The sequence below is a fragment of the Rana temporaria genome, chromosome 7 (genome assembly GCF_905171775.1).
Source record: "Rana temporaria chromosome 7, aRanTem1.1, whole genome shotgun sequence".
Classification (NCBI taxonomy): Eukaryota; Metazoa; Chordata; class Amphibia; order Anura; family Ranidae; genus Rana; species Rana temporaria.
Genome location: NC_053495.1, coordinates 112,258,893 through 112,280,365, shown reverse-complemented (window position 1 = coordinate 112,280,365; position 21,473 = coordinate 112,258,893). Strand labels below are relative to the sequence as shown.

General features: G+C 46.9%; 1 protein-coding gene across 5 annotated transcripts in view; it reads right to left on the bottom strand.

Annotated features, from left to right (window-relative positions):
• LOC120945566 (complement factor H-like) overlaps positions 1-19,748 on the bottom strand; it is a 129,766-nt gene extending 110,018 nt beyond the window's left edge. For 2 of the 5 annotated variants that reach the window (XM_040359825.1, XM_040359826.1), the window contains exons 1-2: positions 19,428-19,748; positions 5,843-6,028 (exon numbers count right to left, since the gene is read on the bottom strand). In XM_040359825.1, coding sequence (XP_040215759.1) covers positions 5,843-6,028; positions 19,428-19,497 — 256 coding nt within the window. In that variant the 5' untranslated portion in view covers positions 19,498-19,748. The remainder of the gene's footprint in view (positions 1-5,842; positions 6,029-19,427) is intronic. The other 3 variants (XM_040359821.1, XM_040359822.1, XM_040359823.1) reach the window with 2 other exon arrangements.
• Between the last annotated feature and the right edge of the window lie 1,725 nt (positions 19,749-21,473).

Here is a 21,473-nt window from a genome sequence, read left to right as displayed (position 1 = left end):
ATCATCTACCAAGCAAGGATCGGTAACCCAATCACACGCTTCTTCAACTGTCAAAGAAGGGCATAGCCGTGAGAAGATTCTCTGACACCTAGCCCTGATGCCCCTGAATTCATGCCTCAGGCTTTAAGAGGAAGAAAGACAGGAGGAGTCTTCTAATAAACCAGTTGAGAAAGGAAGTAGAAATCCCTCTGCCAGCCTCTGAATCTGATGAAGAGTCCTCAGAAGAAGTTCCACCAGAGTTAATGGAACAGAGAGCCAAAAGATCAATACACCTTTCAAAAATATTGACATATGTCTGTCTAGATGCAGATGCTGTCTACCATGACTTTGGTGGAAAAACACCCTGGACTGCCTCTTGACACGCTTTGTTGACAACTCCCCATGCTGGCTTCTTTTACAAGGAAATGTCATAAAAAAAGCTTGACCTTATGGGTCAAATGTGCCTAGTTGTGAACTGTTTTTTATTGCTAATTTTGTTATATCTTCTGTGCCCATGTTGCCTCTTTGGGGAACAAATACTTTTTAGTGGGGGTATTATGTAGCCTGGCAGGCAGCACCTGTCTGTTCTGCAGCTGCATGGCTCTGAGAGCTGACAGGCCACCCACAGTGTTGTCATTCTTCTCTCCTCAGCCACAATTACACTGAGTTGCTGGGTCAGGGGAGGAAGAGCAGGAGCACTGTTTCTGCAGGCAGCAGTGGGGGGTGCGAGGGGGCAATGGCCCCGGGTGCAACATTTAGGGGGGTGAAATCCCACGCCAGTGTGTGTCACTCTGTCCGAATTCCAATATACTGTGTCCCCACGCTTCAGCCGCCATGTTCAGTCTCAACCTGGGCGCCCGGCACCCTGTGATTGGCCAAATGGGGTCATGTGCAGTTTGGAGGCTGGCCTGTCCTCGATCGTGGGTGGCACATGCGCAAAGGTTGCTCCTAGAGTGCCGCCTCCCCCTTGATGTGACCCGTGGCTGCCGTCTTCACCTCCTCCTCCTCTCCTCCAAATCTCTGCTCATTTCCCCATTGAGGCAGCTAGTCTGTCAGTGTGGCAGAGCAAAGGCGGAGCAGATTGATCATGGATGTAAGACAAAAAGCAGGTGAGACTCCCTTGTGAGAGTCGCGTTATGTTGCTGGCCTGGGGGACTGGACATGATCTGGCGAGAGAAAGCAGCCAGCCAGAAAGAGAGTAAAAAAGCAGTAATGCCGCGTACACACGATCATTTTTCAGCATGAAAGAAAACTTTGTTTTTCAGCATGTCCAAAAAACAAAGTTTTTCCAACTTCATCATTAAAAACGACGTTGCCCACACACCATTGTTTTAAAAAAATGATGAACAAAGCGCGGTGACGTACAACACGTACAACGGCACTCTAAAGGGGAAGTTCTTTAGCTGTTTCATTGTTAGTAAAAGATGATTCGCGCTTTTTTGTCTGTTACAGCGTGATGAATGTGCTTACTCCATTATGAACGGTAGTTTTACCAGAACGAGCGCTCTCATCTCATAACTTGCTTCTGAGCATGCACGGGTTTAAAACTTTGTTTTAGCCCACACACGATCATTCTTTACAACCTGAAAAACAAATTTTTTTAAAACGACGTTAAAAAATGCAGCATGTTCGAAAAAAAAATTGCCGCTTTTCAGAAACTGAAAAACGATGTGCAGCCCACACACGATCATTTTAAATTACGTTTTTTAAAAACGTTTTTTTTTTATGCTCAAAAATGATCGTGTGTACGCGGCATTAGAGTCATGCCATGTAGTGAACAGAAACAAAATTGTGTAGCGCTATGGCAAATTAATATCTATAGTGGTAGTTCCTCATGGAAACAAAGGGAACATAAATAAAGTAACAAATGCAATAAAGAAGTTCTCGTGAAAGATAAAGTCCAATGGTTGTAAACACAAAGTCCATATATCTGTAGACACCACGTGCAAAATGAGGGAACTTGATTAGAATCCCATCGAGACAAATAGTGTAGTGAGTGATCACCGCCACCAGTGGTAGTAAATGGAGGCTTACCGAAGATGGTGGACCTGAAATGACGTACGTCAATCAAGTCATAACAAGCTTCAAGTACCAGACAGGGTACACAAAGTAGCAATCACCAAGAAACTTGCTAGAAGTAATCAATCAGTGTATGATCATAAATGGATAACCTTGGATCTTTGCAGCTCAGCAAGGGGTTAAATAGTTGAAAGAAAATGGAAAGAGAAGGGCCACATAGTGTAAACCGGTATAAAACTGGGTATTTATTGTAAAAAGATAGCAAGTGCACTCACATGTATCTGGATAAAAACTTGCATATTCTATAGTATGAGGCGGCAGTGGAGGCGACCCGACGGCGTTTTGTGTTATTCACACATCATCTGGGGTCATGCCATGTAGTGGTCAGTATAGGAATACTATAAGTAGGTCATTGCAGTGTAGTGGGTAGTGTATTGGGTAGTGTAGTGGGTGGTGTGATGGTCAGTGTAGTGGGTAGTGTAGAGGTCAGCGTAGTGTAGTGGACACTGTAGTGTATTGTAGTGGTTAGTGCAGGGTAGTGGTCAGTGTAGTGGTCAGGGTAGTGTAGTGTATTGTCAGTGCAGTGTAGTGGTCAGTGCATTGTAGTATAGTGGTCATTGTGGTGGGTAGTGTAGTGCAGTGGGTAGTGTTGTGTGTAGTGCAGTGTAGTGGCTAGTCGGTGTAGTGTAGAGGGTAATGATCAGTGCAGGATAGTGGTCAGTGCAGTGTAGTGGTCAGTATACTGTAGTGTAGTGGGTAGTGTTGTGTAGTGTAGTGTAGTGGTCAGTGTAGTGTAGTGGGTAGTGTAGTGGTCATTGTAGTGAACAGGTAGGTCAGTGTAGTGGACAGGTGGGTCAGTGTAGTGGACAGTGTAGGAATCAGGTATGTCAGTGTAGTGGTCAGTATGGGAATCGGGTTGGTCAGTTTAGTGGCCAGTATAGGAATCAGGTAGGTTAGTGTCATGGTTAGGTAGGTTGGTGTAGGAATCAGGTAGGTTAGTTTAGTAGTCGGATAGGTCAGTGTAGGAATCGGTTAGGTTAGTGTAGTGGTCAGGTAGGTCAGTGTAGGAATTGGGTAGGTTAGTTTAGTGGTCAGGTAGGTTAGTGTAGGAATCAGGTAGGTAAGTGTAGGAATCAAGTAGGTTAGTTTATTGGTCAGGTAGGTCAGTGTAGGAATCAGGTAGGTAATATTGGTCAGGTAGGTAAGTATAGGAATAAGGTAGGTTAGTGTAGTGGTCAGTGTAGCAATCAGGCTGATGAGTACTACTGTACTAGTGTAGGGGAGTGCTAAAAGTCTGCAGGTTAGGGGGCGCAAATTACTTACCTTGCCCCGGGTGCTGACAACCTCTGCTAAGCCACTGGCATACAAGATAATGACTTGGTTATTCACTGTCACAGAGATTGAAGATCTGCCCAGCATTATCAGCTGACAACACTGTGATTGGCTGCAGCCTCAGCCTGGGAGCATCGAAAAGGCCTGCCTGTTAAAGAAGGGAGCTGCAGGGACTCATGGGGTGAGAAGTACCCTTGTGGCAGCCTATGATCAGTAAAGACTATGTGGAACTAAAAATCCCAGAAGAGTGCCTGGGGAGGGATAAGGATTTGTTCTACAGATTATTTCTATTTCCTTATTATGATTACAAATCTTTGTTTGGAGTGCTCTAACATAGAATTTGGGCCCCAATGCAGGCTGCCAACAACTATTTACCACTGGTCTCTATGTGTAGCTTCCATATTTTGGACAGCCCCCTATGTTAGGGCACAGGAAGACTAAACATTTCCCTTAAACCATGTTGTTGGGTACTTATCATACATGATTCTGTAATGATCTTGTTTGCAGGTTGAATTATTGTATACACTGCTTATCATTTTTTTTGTTCACTATTCATTGATATCGTTGTTTCTGTCTTACTCTGCTGCGCAATAAACAACCCTTTTTTCAACCTTGGTGTGTCAGAGAGTATAGTACTGTCTAGTGGGCCGTTAACACCAGGATTTGGGAAACCCAAACATCAGCAGCTTTTTCAGAGGAAAGCAATACAGTTATTCAATCCACTTGCCTCTTCCTCCCTTGGCCCCTCTCTACCTACAATGGACTTTGCTTTCAACCTATTTTCTCGATTTTTTTATAGGGTATAAAAAAGAAGAGAGGCGCCTCTAAGGCCTTGTGCACACGGTCAGACAAAACCGATGGAAACGGACTGAAGGACCGTTTCATCGGTCCAAACCGATCGTGTGTGGGCGCCACCGGTCAGTTATCCTTCGGTCAAAATTTTTAAAACTTGCTTTAAAATTGAACCGATAGGTCAAAACCGACAGTTAGTATGCAAAAGCATTGGTTAAAAACCCACGCATGCTCAGAATCAAGTCGACGCATGCTTGGAAGCATTGAACTTCATTTTTCTCAGCGAGTCGTTGTGTTTTACGTCACCGCGTTGGACTCGATCGTTTTTTTTAACTGATGTGTAGGCACATCAGACCATCAGTCAGCTTCATCGGTTAACCGATGAGAACGGTCCTTCGGACCGTTCTCTTCGGATGGACTGATCGTGTGTACAGGGCCTTAGTGTATCAATAAGTTGCTAAATGTTGTACCTTCATTAAATGTAACTATATTGCTACAATTAGAGGCTCCTCTCTTTTTTTTTAATACTCAGTTGTGACATGACGCTACTCTTATATCAAGACATCGCATGTATATCAAGGCAAAATGTATTAAAACATTTTGCTTGTCTTGCAAAACGCTCTCAAACCAAGGTTTTACTGTATGGCTGTTTAGAAAGATTTCGTAAAGGGCACATATATCTATGATCTACGGTCGAAAAAAATGTATTCTTTGACACAGTGATTTCAATAATTGTAATAAGCTCTAAAAAAAATTAGAAATTCCCCCAGGAATATGTATGTAGGCAGAGAAACCAGTGATGAGATTTCCCAGCTAGAAATACAGCTCTTGCTGCAGAGATCTTAAGTGCGTATTTTATATTGGGTATGCTGACAGTTTATTGTGTGCCTTTTCAAATCTTGTCTTTGTTATGGAAAACAATATGGTGACACAGTGATTTGTGTGAATGATATTATTGCAAGGATGTCTTTAATCTCAGCAGAAAGGCTGGAATGAATTCAGGAATAGAAAATTAAGAATTATTGGAGCTGTATAAAAAAAAGTTTACAAACAACACAAAACTTAAGGCTGCATTCACACCTCGGCGTACTAAATCGCGCGATTCGCGGCGACAAAACGCTGCGATTTAATGCAGCCTTCACCCCTCTATGGAGATGGTTCACATCTCCTATGCCGAACGACGCCTGAAAAAAAGGTCCGGGACTTTTTTTCAGGCGACAGGCGACAGGCAGCAGGCGTTCGGCGTGGAGATGTGAACCATCTCCATAGAGGGCAATGTTACATCATCCCTCTGGCGTGTCGGGGCGGCAGCGGGCGTCACACTACAGGCGACAAAACGCCTAGGTGTGAATGGGCTCTAAAGACCTACTAATGTGCATATTTATTAAACAAAATCTTCTACATTTTAAAATAATATACACAACTACCACCTAAGCACATATATAGTATATTAACAAGCATAAAAGAGCCTTAATTCAGTTTCTTTGAATTATGCATGCAAAAGTGTCGCCTCCCAATAGAATGTTTTTTTAGCTATGACTAAGCACTAGTTTCAGTGCGAAGCGTGTCAGCAGTCGGGTGTCCAGAGACAATTTGTGTTCCTCCCAATAGAATGGTAAGGCTAAATGGACAAAAAATATTTTGTGTATACTTTGTATGTAATGAACTGGGGCAATTCTGAACGTCTATTGTTATACCAAAAACAACTTATTACACTTACTTTTGCATTCCCCTTTTGACACTGATAGCCATCTGCCTTCTGAGCAGATCATTCTAATAGCCGCCCCATAGCGTGAATATCCAGGGCGGCAAGCATAACGTACTACATGTCCCATGGGAAATGATTCTTGTTCCGAGGCCTCTAACAACTCCGCAAGTCCCAATCTTGGTGGAATTTTGCAACTACCTAGAAATAAACAAAATTACAGTTACTGTTTTTTTTTTAACCACTTGAAATCCAGAATGTTAAACCCCCCACTCTGATACTTTGACTGACAATTACTCAGCTATGCAACAGTGCAACCAAATACATTTTACATAATTGTTTTAGACAAATAGAGCTTTCTTTTGGTGATATTTATTCACTATCACCACTGTTTTTTTTATAAAATTTTTCACTATAAAAAAAAAAAAAAAACATTAAAAAAGTTTCCTTTAGTTACTGTTATACAGTTTTGCAAATAAATAATCTTTCTTCATAAATTTAGGTCATAGTGTATTCTGCTTCATTTCTTTGGTAAAAGAAAATACGTGTATATTATTTAGACTGTGTAAAAGTCTACAAACTATGGTATATACAATGTATATTTTTAAATTTACCAAACCTAATGTTCTGACTGCCCATCTCATTTTTGAGACCCTAAAATGCCAGGACAGAAAAAATTAAGTTAAATTAAATTAAGTTAAATTAATAGGATATTTTTATCACATATCGTAGGCTTATTTAGAATTACATCCAAAAACATATTCTGCTACTCCTCTTGAGTATGGGGATACCACATATGTGAGACTTTTTCACACATTTTAGACTAATTGTGTACTTGACATTGCATCTTGTTTCCTGACTAGCTATTGCATTTTTGGAGGTCCTGGAGCAGCAGGACAGTAGAAACATAATACATTACCACCATTTGAAACTCAAACACCCAAAACTATTTTTTAAGAGGCATAGTGAGTATTTTGAATATTTACTTTTGCTGCAAATTTTGGGGAAAATTAAGAAAGAAAATTATATTTTTTATTACACAAGGATGTCAAATATGTTGATATACCTAACACACTGTATGGGCATATTTAGAACTACACATATATTCAAAAGCAAGCGCCACATTATAGTTATAAGAATCTTAACAGAAAGAAAAATATATTGTATTTTTTTTTACAGAAAGTTGTCGATTTTATGAGATATTTCCCACACACAGTATGGACATACTTAGAAGTACACCCCAAAACACACTCTGCTACTCCTCCTGAGGATGGAAATACCACCTATGTGAGACTTTTTAAGTGTTTGGACTTATTATGTACGTGACATTGCATCTTGTGTATGACGAAATTAATTAATATTGTATCATAAACAGTGTGCTGTAATGTCTGCCTCTGTACAAGTGGTGAGGGGATATATCTACTGTAAGTGTTGCTTCACTTTTAGCAGTCCCCTTTCCTATAAGCCAAGCAGCCCTATGTGGCTGCCTCCAGGAAATATATATATCATGTTATGTTCACTGGCCAGGAAGTACAGAAAGCTGGAGGGTGAACAAAAGAATACCTGTGATTCAAGGAGTGCAGTTGTCTCCTGAGAATTGCTGGGACTGGTGTCTTGCAGGCAGTGGTATACCAACAGTGGGGGGGGGGGGTCCGCCCTGGGTGCAACTCATTGGGGGGTTTTTAGGTGACACCCGGGGTGACACCCTGGGTTGGTCGCTGTATTGCTTCTGTCGCACTAACACAGGAGAGCAGAGCAGAGAGCAGGAGGCAGTACGGGAGAGAGAAACAGCAGCGCTCATTAAACAACGATAGGTGATTGGATGCTAGCCTCCTGCTCCTTATTCCACTCACCTGTGTCTCCCACTATGCATGCCCGAATAAGGCAAGAAGGGCAGAGCTGCAGGGGTAGGGACTTTAATGGGGGCACCAGATATAAGAGGGGACACCTGATGTAAAGTTGACTTTGGTGGGGACACCTGATGGAAGGAGGGTTCTTGTGGGGACACCTGATGGAAGGGGGGACTTTGGGGACACATGATGTAAGGGGGCACTGGTGGGGACACTTGATGTAAGGGAGGGCTCTGGTGGGGACACATGATGTAAGGGAGGCTCTGGTGGGGACACATGATGTAGGGGGGCTCTGGTGGGGACACTTGATGTAAGGGATGGCTCTGGTGGGGGCACCAGATGTAAGGGGGTTCTGTGGGGGCACCAGATGTAAACGGGAGCTTTGGTGGGGACACCTGATGTAAGGGGGGGGACTCTTGTGGGAAAACCTGATGTAAGGAGGGATTGTATAACTGGAATGTCAGGGCCACTAAACAATAAAATAGAGAAGTGGCCCCATGAGATTGTCACCCCTAATACCCAACTGTTTTATAAATACTCTTTACTCTTAACCTCCCTGGCGGTATGATTCTTTCTGAAAAAACATGCTGAAAGCGGTACAATTATTTGCAAGGAAATTTGGTGTTTTATACTGTAGGCCTGTGATTTTTAGGAATAACTCACTTAAATCTGACCAAACAAGAATCTAATAGGCATCCCGGGTATGACATTTTTTTAAAAACAAAATTTTTAATTATAATATAATAAATAATTATAAATAATTATAGCAAGTAATAATATAATTAAAATAAAAATTATTCAATAATGTAATCAACTCAAAATTACTGAAATTTGCTCAGTTGCAGAATTGTTGCTGTCATTATTTATTTATTTTTATGACGAATTTCCCCGCAAATCGCTATCGCACAATTCTGCAAGTGATTATAATTTATTATCGCTGTTTTCTAGCGGCTCTAAAACCATTTTTGACATAAAAAGACACTTTTGGTTGCTATGGACAATCTACAGTTTTCAGGCAGAAAGAAAGGTTTTTATTATATAAAAGTACATGTAGGACACTGGGCAGACCACTAGGGACAAGGGGGGAGGGGGGGTTTTACCTACAGTACTGTAATCTATAAGATTACAGTATACTGTATGTATAGTGTTTGTTTACTTTTTTGAATTTGGCGCCGATCTCCGCTCCCGTGCGTCGTAACGTCGCAGGGAACGGAGATCGGCGGCACAGGAGGACGCTGTGTGAATCGAGCGAGGTCCCGCTCGCTCACACAGCGTGGTGACATCGCTGGATCCAGGAGAAGGCAAGCCAGCGCACGCTGCAGGCTCTGCATATCTACCCCGAGCTTGACTCGGGGTTACCGATTTTGGTAGAAAAAATCAACCCAGGGGATACCACCAGGAGGGTTAATAGAGGGCTATGATGATTGTTAAAGCGGTCCTCCACCCTAAAGTGGAGTCCCGCTGATCGGAACCCTCCCCCCCTCCGGTGTCACATTTGACACCTTTCAGGGGGAGGGGGGTGCAGACACCTGTCTAAAGACAGGTATTTGCACCCACTTCCGGCCACACGCTACGGGCGAAAGACGGGCATTCCGTCACATCCCGTCTGTCGCCCGTTGTGTGCTGGGAACACTCGGCTCCCAACACACAGCGTGTGAGCCAATCGGCGGGCGCAGCGCGACTCGTGCATGCGCCGTAGGGAACCGGGCAGTGAAGCCGCAGCGCTTCACTTCCTGGTTCCCTGAGCGTGGATGGAGGGGGGAGCAGCAGAGAGACGAGCGATCGCTCGTGCTCTGCTGCGATCAGCGCTGGACTCCAGGACAGGTAAGTGTCCTAATATTAAAAGTCAGCAGCTGCAGTATTTGTAGCTGCTGGCTTTTAATATTTTTTCCCCGTGACACATCCGCTTTAAGTACATGTCTGTCTATGGCTGCTTTGCTGGTTCTTTTTGTTTTGTGTTTCAGATGACAAGCTGCCTTCTGTTGCTAGGAAGATCTACCTCAGTGTATTGGTGACAATCTTTTGGTGGGAAACATCTAGTCGACTGACCTATTAACTGACCCGCTGGAGGGGGGGGGGGCGGTGGATGACGGGTGCACCATTTGTTGCTGCCCGTACACACAATACGAAAATCGGAAGTAAAATTTTGTCCACCTAACGATCTGCCGATTTTTGGATCATTAGTACGGTGCTTTCGACAGTTGGTTCCGATTTTTCCCCCGACAAAAGCTGAATGTGCAGACAAATTTTTGACGGATGTGAACTCAATGTCCGACTTTCGTTTAATTAGTATGGTTTTTGTCTGAAAAAAATCTTAAGAGCAAGACTACGCATGCTCAGAAACGAAAGAATACATACAAAACTATTCAACACAGTACGTCACTTCTGACGTTGTATTCCGTTCCATTCCTCCGATAATCTGTTCGTGTATACAGGGCTTAAGATAAGTAATTTTTCTCATTCACCAATGGGCGCTGATGAGGAAGCACTGTTGGGCACTGATTGGGTGGCACTCATGGGCACTAATGAGGCGGCACTTATGGGCACTGATGAGGAGGCATGAATATGCCGCACTTATGGGCACTGATAGGTGGCACTGATATGTGGAACTGATGAGCACTGATAGGCGGCACTGATGGGTGGCATTGATATGTGGCACTGATAAGCACTGATAGGTGGCACTGATGGGTGGCACTGGTGGGCACAGATAGGCGGGACTGATGGGCAGCAGTAATAGCCAGCACTGACTGGCATCACTAATAGCCACTGATTGCTGGCAATTGTGGGAACTGATTACATACCTAGTCCCCCTGTGAGGAGATGTCGCAGATCGGCTCTCCTCTCCTCATAGCGTGAGACGAGGAGCGCCGATTATCGGCATCTCTGTGTTTACATGTGACTGGCTGTGATTGGACACAGCCGATCACGTGGTTAAAGAGCCACGGCTCCGGCTATTTACAGAGATCGGGGTCCTGCCGTGTCCTAGCTACATATGGCGGCCGCCTAAAAAGAGAGCCGCACCGTTCAGCTGTCATTTGATGGTGGGTGGGCGGCAAGTGGTTAATATAAAAGATTTAGATCTCCCTTCCACCCTTCATATAGCTTCCTGTCTGACTCACTAGTTATAATGGCCATATAGCCTACGTCTGGGTGTATTTATTATTATTATTTATATATATATATATATATATGATTTAAGTAATATAAATTATAACTTTCACTGTTCCACAGTAAAAAAATTAACCTCTTAAAGTAGCGATTATTTGCTCTTTTTGTACTATAAAGGGCTAATTTTTTGTTTTTTTTTAACCCAGTTAAGACAGGTGATACAAATAAAAGCATACTGCTGCTACTTAATGTCTTAGGCCTGGGTCACACCCAGGGCTCAAGTCCTGCGGGAACGCGTTGGAACGGAGTTCCTGCACTTTTTTCACAGCAGGAATGCAGTTCCCTTTGCAGGACTAGAGCAGCCGAGAGCAGCCGAGCCGCCCAAACCAATCCTTCACTAAGCGGTGGCCCAGCTCGAGTCAATGTCCGGGGCAGGCGAACCTTAGTAAGCCTTTATGTTACTGGCCGCTTCCTGTATATGGATTTATCGGGTAGTGTGCGGGTATTGCGTCACTTCCTCGATGCAGCAATGTCTCCTGGGAGCTTTTGTCATTGTTCCCAGGAGTCATTGCGGAGGTCTGCCCCGAGTTATCGCGGGATTTAGAAATAACTTAAAGTTATTTCTATAAAAAAACATGCATTTTTGTTTTTTTTTGGTGGGGGAGTGGATCTTGGGTGGGAGTTCCCACACTTTTTTCCCCAGGACTTTACCCCTGATCACACCAATGCATTTTTTGGTGCTTTTTGCAGAAACGCACTACAGTTCATTTAACATGGTTTCCTATGGGACACATTCACATCTATGTTTTTTTTAGCTGCTGCGTATTTTGAAAGAGAAGCCCGGAGCATGGAAAGTAGTGAAATAAGCAGAGGGCGGGCATGACCAGCGTGCTTGGGACACAGGGGGTTAACAATGCTGTGAGGAAAGGGGGGTAGGCGGTGCTGGAGATCAGTTTCCCGGGCTCTGGGAGTTTATTTAAGGGAGGGGCGGAGCTACGGGGCTCAGCAGCGTGTGGGGAGACAGAGAAGGAGGCAGATTTTTGGCTCTGCTCCTTCAAATCTTTTAAAAATGGCGCAGGTTGATTTATTGCTAGCAAGACTTAGGGCCAGGGCAGCGGAGAGAGGTCCGGAGTGGCTGGAAGGTCAGATAGGGGGGCTCATCGAGGATCAAGCGGGGGGGTCTCAAGAACCGTCGTCTCGCGCGCGGCAATCGCGGCCGCCGGTGCGCTACTCGCCCGAGGTATCGGGGCGATTGAGGAGAGCAGCCAGGAGCCCAGCAGAGGACCCGTCGCCCCCGCCGGCGAAGCGGTCGCAGCTGGCGGCGGGGGGGGAGATCCGGACGGTACCCTCGCAGTCGGAGGAGCTCGGGAGGCGGGCCTACGGCCGGGATGGCGCCCGGTCCTTACCGGGACAAGGGGGACAGGAGCAGAGGCCAGCAGCACCCAGCTCTAGTGTGGGTTCCAGGGGAGAGGCCTAGTGGGGCCAGGAACAGCGGGCCGTCCAGCCACACGGCAGCTGCATCAGGGGGTCGGGGCCAGCAAGCCCAGGACAGTGGGGAGGAACAGCAGGCGGCTAGGCCGCAAAACACGGGGGGGAGGGGGGGCCAAGCCAAGAAGAAGACAGCAGAAGTGCCATCCAGGCGTCCCCTGGGGTCTGCGGCTCCCAGATCCGCTTCGCCTGGGGGGCCACAAGTGCCGTGCGGTGCAGCGGAGGACCGGTCGGAGGGCGAGGTGTCCGAAGACGAGGAGGAGGACGTGCGACAACCACCGGTGGATGTAGCGGCGGCGGCTGGTGGTGCGGTTCCCAGGCAGCCAGGTAAGACTACCTCCTTACCTACCGTTGATTTCACTAATGCTTTGTGTAGCTTACTGGGGGTGGGGGTGGGGGGGGGTTAACCCGGTGGCTGCTGGTGTGGTTGCACAGGGACCGGTGGCGCCTGGGGCTGTGGGGGTGATTCCCGCCGCTCCGGGGGTCCCGGGACAGATGCAGGACCTGCTGGGGGGTCTGCGGGACCTGTTGCAGCGCTTTGCTGGGGGTCCTGCGGTGCCGCCGCAGGTCGCACCATGGGTGGGGGGGGCTGGGGAAAATGTGGGGGCAGCGGCTGCTCCTGCGGCGGTGGTGGTCGCCCCCCCCGTCAGCGTGGCAGCGGCTGTTCCGGCAGGCAGTGCGGCGGGGGACACCAGTAAAGATAAGACAGCGGCTACCAGAGCAGATATAGTTAGGATTGCAGATGCAGCAAAATGTGAGGTATATGTATGTTTTGAGGGTCCCCTAGGTTCGCATCTGAAGCCGGAGGTGAGGGAGAAAATCGTTAAGGGTGAGTATGTGGAGATTTTTTCCTTGCTTCCTCTTGAGAAATTTAATTTAGATAGGGTTAAGCCCGATGATTCTAAAAAAGAGGACGAGGAGAAGAGGCGTTACCGCCTCATCCCTCGCACCTTTGGAAATTGGCTGCAGGCCTATGCAATACTGGCCAGTGCCATTGGCGATAAGAAGCCAGAACACTGTGCAGCATTGTTTTGCTACATGGATGTGATCGGGGAGGCGCACCGAGTGTATGGGGGTACGGGGTGGCTGCGTTACGACGAGCAATTCCGGCAGCGTATGGCGGTACGGCCGTCCATTAGGTGGGACCATAAGGATATTACCTTGTGGATGCGACTTATGTCTGCGCCGCGGGCGCCGGGTCAGTTTTTTTAGGGGGGGGCCGCAGCCTCGGGACCGTCGGCCGGAAAAAAGTGGGGAGTTTGCTGGCAGTTTAACGAGGGGTCCTGCAAGTTTGGAGGATCTTGTCGTTTCAAACACGAGTGCTCGGGTTGCGGGGGTAACCACCCCCTGTCCAAGTGCTTTAAGCGAAGCAAGTGGGGTGGCGACTCTACGGGAAAGGGGGGTGACGCCGGTGAAAGTGGAAAGGATGCGTCCTTTTCTAGATAGGTATCCGGACGTCGCGGCTGCGCAATTGCTAACTTCGGGTTTTATGGAGGGGTTTCGCATACTTCGTGTACTTTGTCGACAGCGCCTCCGCTGGCAAGGAATTTGCGATCCGCTTTGGAACACCCGGAGGTAGTTACGGAAAAATTGAGGAAGGAGGTGTTGCTGGGGCGGATGGGGGGGCCATTTCGGGAACAACCGATACGGGATTTGGTGGTTTCTCCACTGGGGGTGGTGCCCAAGAAGGAACCCAACAAATTCCGTCTCATTCACCACCTCTCTTTTCCAAAAGGGGGGTCGGTGAACGATGCCATTGACCCGGAAGCGTGTACGGGGTCATACACGTCATTTGATGTGGCGGTGAGCTGGGTGCGGCGGTATGGAAAAGGGGCACTTATGGCAAAATCGGACATCGAAGCCGCTTTCCGATTGTTGCCGGTACACCCAGACAGTTTTCGCCTGTTGGGCTGCCGGTGGCAGGAGGAATTTTATGTGGATCGGTGTCTGCCCATGGGTTGCTCCATTTCATGTGCGTTTTTTGAAACGTTCAGTTCCTTCTTGGAATGGGTGGTCCGGGATGTGGCTAGGGTGGACTCTGTGGTCCACTATTTGGATGACTTCTTGTGCGTGGGCCCCCCTTCCTCCAGAGTGTGTGCGATTCTATTGGCGACATTGCAGCACATTGCGGGAAGATTTGGGGTCCCCTTGGCGGCGGACAAGACGGAAGGCCCTACTACGGAGCTCAGTTTTCTGGGGATTGTGATCGATTCCCAGGCAATGGAGTGCCGTCTGCCGCCGGACAAGGTGGAGAATCTCAGGCTGGTGATTCGGGATTTCCTGGGGCGCAACAAGGTCACACTAAGGGAATTGCAATCATTACTGGGAAAATTCAATTTTGCGTGTCGGATCATCCCCATGGGGAGGGTGTTTTGCCGACGGCTGTCGGCAGCCACCGCAGGGGCGAAATCGCCTAGACATTTTATAAGATTGACCAGGGAACCTTAGAGTATGGCACACGTTTCTGGAAACGTTTAACGGGCGGTCGGTTTGGATGGAAGGGCCTGTCAGTAACTTCGACTTGGACTTAGTCACGGACGCGGCTGGGTCGACGGGGTATGGGGCTTTTTTTCGGGGCCGTTGGAGTGCTGAACCTTGGCCAGATTCGTGGAAGGAGGCAGGTTTACTCAAGAACCTGGTACTGCTGGAGTTGTTTCCAGTGGTTCTGGCGATGGAATTGTGGGGGGAAGAGTGGAAAAATTTGAAGGTGAGGCTGAATTGTGACAATATGGGGGTAGTGCAGGTCATCAACCGGATCTCCGCTTCCTCATTGCCGGTGGTCCGGTTGCTGAGACATTTGGTGCTACGGTGTCTGCAGTTTAATGTTTTTCTATATGCGGTGCACATACCGGGGGTAGACAACACGCTCGCTGACTCTCTGTCTCGTTTTCAGTGGGGCAGGTTCAGGGAGTTGGCTCCTACGGCAGAGCGGACCGGGGTGCCTTGCCCGGCGTGGCTTTGGGACACTGCTTTGGACTTGCCGCGCGTTGGATCCAACGGTCGGTGAGTGGGGCGACGTGGACGGCGTACTCTAGAGTCTGGGTGGAGTGGTTCGATTTCCTGCGACAGGTTGGGGTTGATTTGGGGGGTGGGGGTAGGGAAGGCGGATGGTTAGTGCTGTATTTCGTGTCTAGGCACATGGAAGATGGGGGGTCTGTTTCCGCCATTGAGCGCAAGCTGGCGGGTCTAGCATTCCTCTTTAAATTACAGGGGTTGCAAGATTTTACAAAAAAAAATTGGGTAAAACAAACGGTGAAGGGATACCGGCGGGGAAAGGTACGGAGGGATTTGCGTAGACCTGTGTCGTTTGCAGTGCTTCAAGCGATCTGCGGCAAGCTGGGGGAGGTGTGTTCGTCGGGATATGAGGGGATCCTTTTTAAGGCGGTTTTTGCGGTGGCGTTTTTTGGGGCTTTTCGGTTGGGTGAATTGGTTAGCCCGTCTAAATCGGTGGAGGGTGGATTCGGGTTTCAAGATGTGCGAGTGGAGGGGGACAGCGTGGTGATCATGTTGCGCCGGTCCAAGACGGACCAGGTGGGAAGGGGAACACGGGTGGTGCTTTATGCATTACCGGGTTCCGAGGTGTGTCCGGTTAGAGCTGTTGGGGAATTTGTGGGCGTTCGCCCGGTGGGGCTGGGGGCATTTTTTATGCACAGGGATGGGACGTTTTTGTAAAAATTTCAATTTGTACAGGTGTTCAGAAAATGCTTGTGTGCAGCGGGGTATGACGGAACACGGTATGCTTCGCACTCCTTCCGCATCGGGGTGGCCACCGAGGCTGCGCGGTGCGGGTTGGATGAGGCGGCCGTTAGAAAAATAGGTAGGTGGGAATCTAGGAGATTCCGCTCCTATGTGCGTCCACATTTGCTGGCTGATTAAGGGTGATGCGTGGGGACAACGGGACACTAAAAAGGGGATGTGTTGTGGCTGGAGTTGGTAAGGTTGAGACGTAGGTTTGGTGTTATATGGCTACAAAAAAATTGTTTTTATTTCAGATGACATCTTCCCGTGCCTCGTATGGATTTTGGGGCACTCTCACGTGTTCTGGGGTGCCAGGAGAGCCGACGCCCGACCGGATGGCAGGCAACTGGGCATTTCTAGGCGGGAGGCATGTGTACGCTGGTTGGGTTTTCGGGGGATGGAATGGAGTAGGGTGGTTCCTGAAGTCGGCCATTATGCCCGGCTCGATCGCCCCCCAGATGTGCTGGTTTTGCATGTGGGGGGAAACGATTTGGGTGTCCGGCCGATGGGTGAGCTGATACTGGCAATCAAGGCGGACTTTATGTCCCTGCGAACGTCCTTCCCAGGGTTGATCATAGTCTGGTCGGATATGGTGGTTAGGACGGCATGGCGGACCGCTAGATCCGTGGATAGGCTGAACAAGGCTCGTATAAAAGTCAATCAGGTGGTGGGGAGGTTTGTGGCACGTAACGGGGGTCTAGTAATACGGCACTCTGAGTTGGAGAAGGATGTGGGATTGTTTCACAGGGGGGACGGAGTTCACCTGTCTGATATAGGGATTGATCTATGGGCCTTGGGGTTGGAGGATGGAATCCGTAGGGCCCTGCGGGTGTGGGGTGGCCCTCGAGGCTAAGGGGTTAACCTCTCAGGCTGTGGCGGTGTCATGTGGTCCAGCAGGTCAAAGAAAGGAACAGTTATGACGGAAGTGTGGGGGTCCAGCGGTTATGGACCCTCTCCGTATTCCACCGGAATGGTGTCCGCTGGAACACGGGAATTGGTGTACTGCGGGATAGGGGGTGTTGCTATGCCTTTAAGGCTGGCGGCTGGGGTTTGTTTATGTCCCGCAGGATAATGGTGTAAAAATGTTAGGTGTGTTACTTTCTTTGACCACATGTCTGTGTATGGTTGCCATTTTTTACATGGCTGTTTGGAAACTATATTATATATATATATTTTAAACTAATGTAAAAGTTAAAAAAAAATTAGTTATGTTAAAAAGTGTTAATAAAATTTATGGCTGCTATGGCCAATTATTCTCCAATCTCAGGTGTTGCCTCAGTTCTTTAATTTAGCATAAGAGGGGGGTGGTATGGGTTGGTGTCGTAATAGGCTTTTAAGGTTATCCAGGCTACCTGAGTCAAGGGTCAAGGACTTTCTTCAATGCAAAACGGTGCTTCTTTTTTGGTTCAATAGACTTCAATGGAGAAGCTACAGAAAAGCATGTAGTGTGTTTTTGCAGCAATTTGTGTTTTTTAACCTGCCCAACAACAAATTGGCCAAAAAAAGCTTAAAAAGTGCAAAAATGCAAAAACGCAAATCGCAGCAAAATAAGGTGCGCAAAAATCTAAAACGCACAGCAAAAAACACAGCAGAAACAGATCAAAAGCAAACTGCATAGGTGTGAACCGAGCCTCATGCTGGCCACACAGATCAATTTTCAGACGAGAATATTCATACGAAAAAAATCTTTGTACATTCACTGAATGAAAGAATGAATTGAATCCTCAAAACAAGATACGACAGCATCTGGGTTAGATCTGACAGGCGTACGTCTTCGTACGCCTTCGGATCTTAGATGCAATTCTTCGGCTTCCGCTGGGTGGCTTTCCCGGCAAAATAGCTATTTCCGACGAACCACGAACGTACGAGCGGCCGTCAAATTCCTTTACGTCGTTTCTAGTCGGCTTTTTTCGGCGTATAGTTAAAGCTGCTATCTGGTGGCGTACGCAATGTTAAGTATGGCCGTCGTTCCCGCGTCGAATAATTTTTTTTTTATTTTGTTTGCGTAAGTCGTCCGTGAATGGAGCTGGACGTAATTTACGTCCACGTCAAAACCAACGACGTCCTTGCAACGTCATTTAGCGCAATGCACGGCGGGAAATTTAGGGACGGCGCATGCTCAGTTCGTTCGGCGCGGGGCCGCGCTTCATCTAAATGAAACATGCCCCCTACTCGCCGATTTGAATTACGCACCGTTACGCCGCGAGAGATACACTACGCCGCCGTAACTTACGGCGTAAATTCTTTGTGGATTCAAAGCTTTTAAAAGTAAGTTACAGCGGCATAGCGTACCTCACATACGCTGCGCCCATGCAAATGTACGTGAATCTGCCCCTATATCTCTTCTGTCTGTTATTCTCAGAGTGGATTAGAGATTTTGCTCCCTAACCATATAGTTGTTTTTTTATATTTACCACTGCATAGAAATATTTAAGAATACATTTCTTTTATTTTATACTTTACATATTAACCACTAAGGATGATCTCCAGCGTGTTCGCATAGTACAAGTGCAGAGCCCGCCAGAAAGTCTGCATGGCGCTGTGCTAATCACAGCCAGGGAGACATTTCCCGATGCTCGGCTGCAGAGATCGGGAAATGTCTCCCTGGCTGTGATTAGCACAGCGCCGTGCAGACTTCCTGGCGGGCTCTGCACGTGTACTATGCGAACACACTGGAGCTCATCCTTATTAACCACCTAAGCCCCGGACCATTTTGCTGGTCAAAGACCAGGCCACTTTTTGCGATTCGGCACTAAGTTGCTTTAACTGACAATTGCGCGGTCGTGCGACATGGCTCCCAAACAAAATTTACGTTCTTTTTTTCCCCACAAATAGAGCGTTCTTTTGGTGGTATTTTTTTGCGGTATAAACAAAAATAGAGCGACAATTTTGAAAAAAAATCAATATTATTTACTTTTTTCTATAATAAATATCCCCAAAATATATACCTGTACCACCTTTTGCCTGTCCGTGCCATTTTGTCTATGTAAAAGGGCATGCGCTGGTCGACAAGTGGTTAGCTAAATTATACACCACACTTTTTTTAGGTTATTAACAGATTAATCTATGAATCAAAACAATAATTGGCCAACTAATCAATTATGAAAATAATCGTTAGTTGCAGCCCCTAATGATATCCATTCCTTTTCAGAGAGAATAATATATATATATATATATATATATATATATATATATATATATATATATATATATATATATATATACACATATATACATACACAGTATACTGTTTATATGAGAAGTATGCCTTTATCAGACATCCAGGAAGGGAGAAGGAAAGACAGAGATACATGGAAGGAGAAACAGTGAGACAGGGGAGGGGGAGAGAGAGATGGGGGTTGGGAGAGAAAAAGCGAATGTAAATCAATATATCTGTTAGCATTCTGTGATCTTACCTTTCATTTGTGGGAAGGCGCAGCTCAAAGTGACTGCTCCAATAGAGAACATCAATCCCAGCACATTCATTCTGGCACAGAACTAGCTGACCACTCTGATGACTGATTTGGTTCTTGGAACGTTATAAAGCCTTCTAGCAGTTTTCCCTTTTAATATATAGGTGAACTTCCCATTTATGTCAATGATCTTTTCAGTTCAAAAAAAGGAAATGAGATAGGGTGATGTCTTGTCATGATTACTGGCTGACCAGTCCACTTTCTGCCTCAGAAAATCATGGGTACTTTTTTGTTCCATGAGGTCTGTGTGCGAACAATAATGTGTTTGAACATGTGACGCTGTGGAATGTTTGATTTCCTGTTTTCCTTGGTTTTCTGTGCTCTGAAATATGTTAAACCACGAACGTCCCACACAGCGCACAATCAATTCATTTAATAGCAGAAGTGTTTGCTAAAGGCCAGATTCAGCAATGCACAATCATTTACAGGCTTTTATCATCACAATCATTTACAGTATAGAAACCCAAGACAAAGATGGCTAATTGTCTTGTCCTTTTATACTTGCAAATAGTAAAAAACAATGTGTATCTACACTACTGTCAGGGAAGCTTTATTCTGTTATAAACCCCAACTGTGATCTGCCCCCACCAAATCCAGATCTGAACAGAGCATTACTGTTTAGGGAAAGCCATGCCGAGTGTCAGTCAATTATATTGACTGTCCCTGGAGAACCAAGCAAGATGGAAACTATCTTATAGCTTTTTAATGTCTAAGTTAACCACTTCAGTACCAGGCTCTTCCTTGTCTTAAAGGGGTGTTCCAGTCAGTTTTTCTGTTTATTAAAAGTCAGCAGCTACAAAAAGTGTAGCTGCTGGCTTTTAATAAACAGACACTCACCTGCTCCACGTTCCAGCGAAGTGCCGGCCGGGGCCTCGCTCCTCTCCCCCCTCTCCGGCTGGCGTCTTCATTCCAAGTGTGGGCACCCGGCCGTGACAGCTTTCGGCTTCACGGCCGGGCACCCACTGCACATGCGTGAGCGGCGCCGCGCCCTCCAATTGGACAGGCGATCGCCTGGGACCTGTCACGTGTCCCAGGCGATCGCCTACAGGGAGGGGCTGCAGAAAGGCGATTAGGCTATTCGCCTTAGCAGCCCCTCGGCGGAAGGAGGAAGTGGGACAGGAAGTCCCACTCCTCCTGAAGCCCCCACTCCCCCCCCAAAAAAATGACATGCCAAATGTGGCATGTAAGGGGGCGAGGAGTGGATTAAGCGGAAGTTTCACTTTTGGGTGGAACTCCGCTTTAAGTCCCAGAAGCTTTTTTGTTTCTGAGAGGTATCAGTTGTGGTGACCTACCTTAACCTCTTCACGCCTAAGGGCCCTTTCACACCAGCGGACCGTAAGTCAGTTTTTTCATACATCTGTTTACGGATGAAAAAAGGGACATACATGTATCCAACGCTGTATCCTGGCCTAGGTCAACAAGGCCCAGGCCTAGGGCAGCACTTTGCAGGGGGCAGCACGGAAAGAGTCCCCACCGGCTTGCGCTACACTGTTAGTGTAACTCAGGCTGCTTCTAATTTTGACTGTCCTATCATTCTGGACCACAAACCTTCCTCACTGTGCTATATGTTTTCTGCTGCACCATTTGCATGGTTATATCTTCTTAGTCCTCTCCATAAAATTTTCAGAAATTTGTGTGTAGCGCTACCCCCGCAGGAGCCGCTGATTTGTTTTTGAGATCGGCATATTGAGTTATCCTAATGTGGCGTATGGGTGCAGGTGGATAACAAAGCAGTATGCGAAAGTCCAGACAGTGAATAAAGAGTTTTCTAATGCTTTATACCAGGCCAAACACGGCCAACATCAACATTAAGTGGGAAGAGCAGGTTGATGAAGAAGAAAGAAGGACCTTGCAGTGTCAGGCCCGGATATTAGTTGAGCAGTACTTGCTCAATATAGTACCAAACTGTTATTCGTCGCCACTCTAGTTGGAGTGGGTAAAGTGCCCCCGGACAGACCCCTCTCACAAGCCTGGCAACCGAAGTGTCAC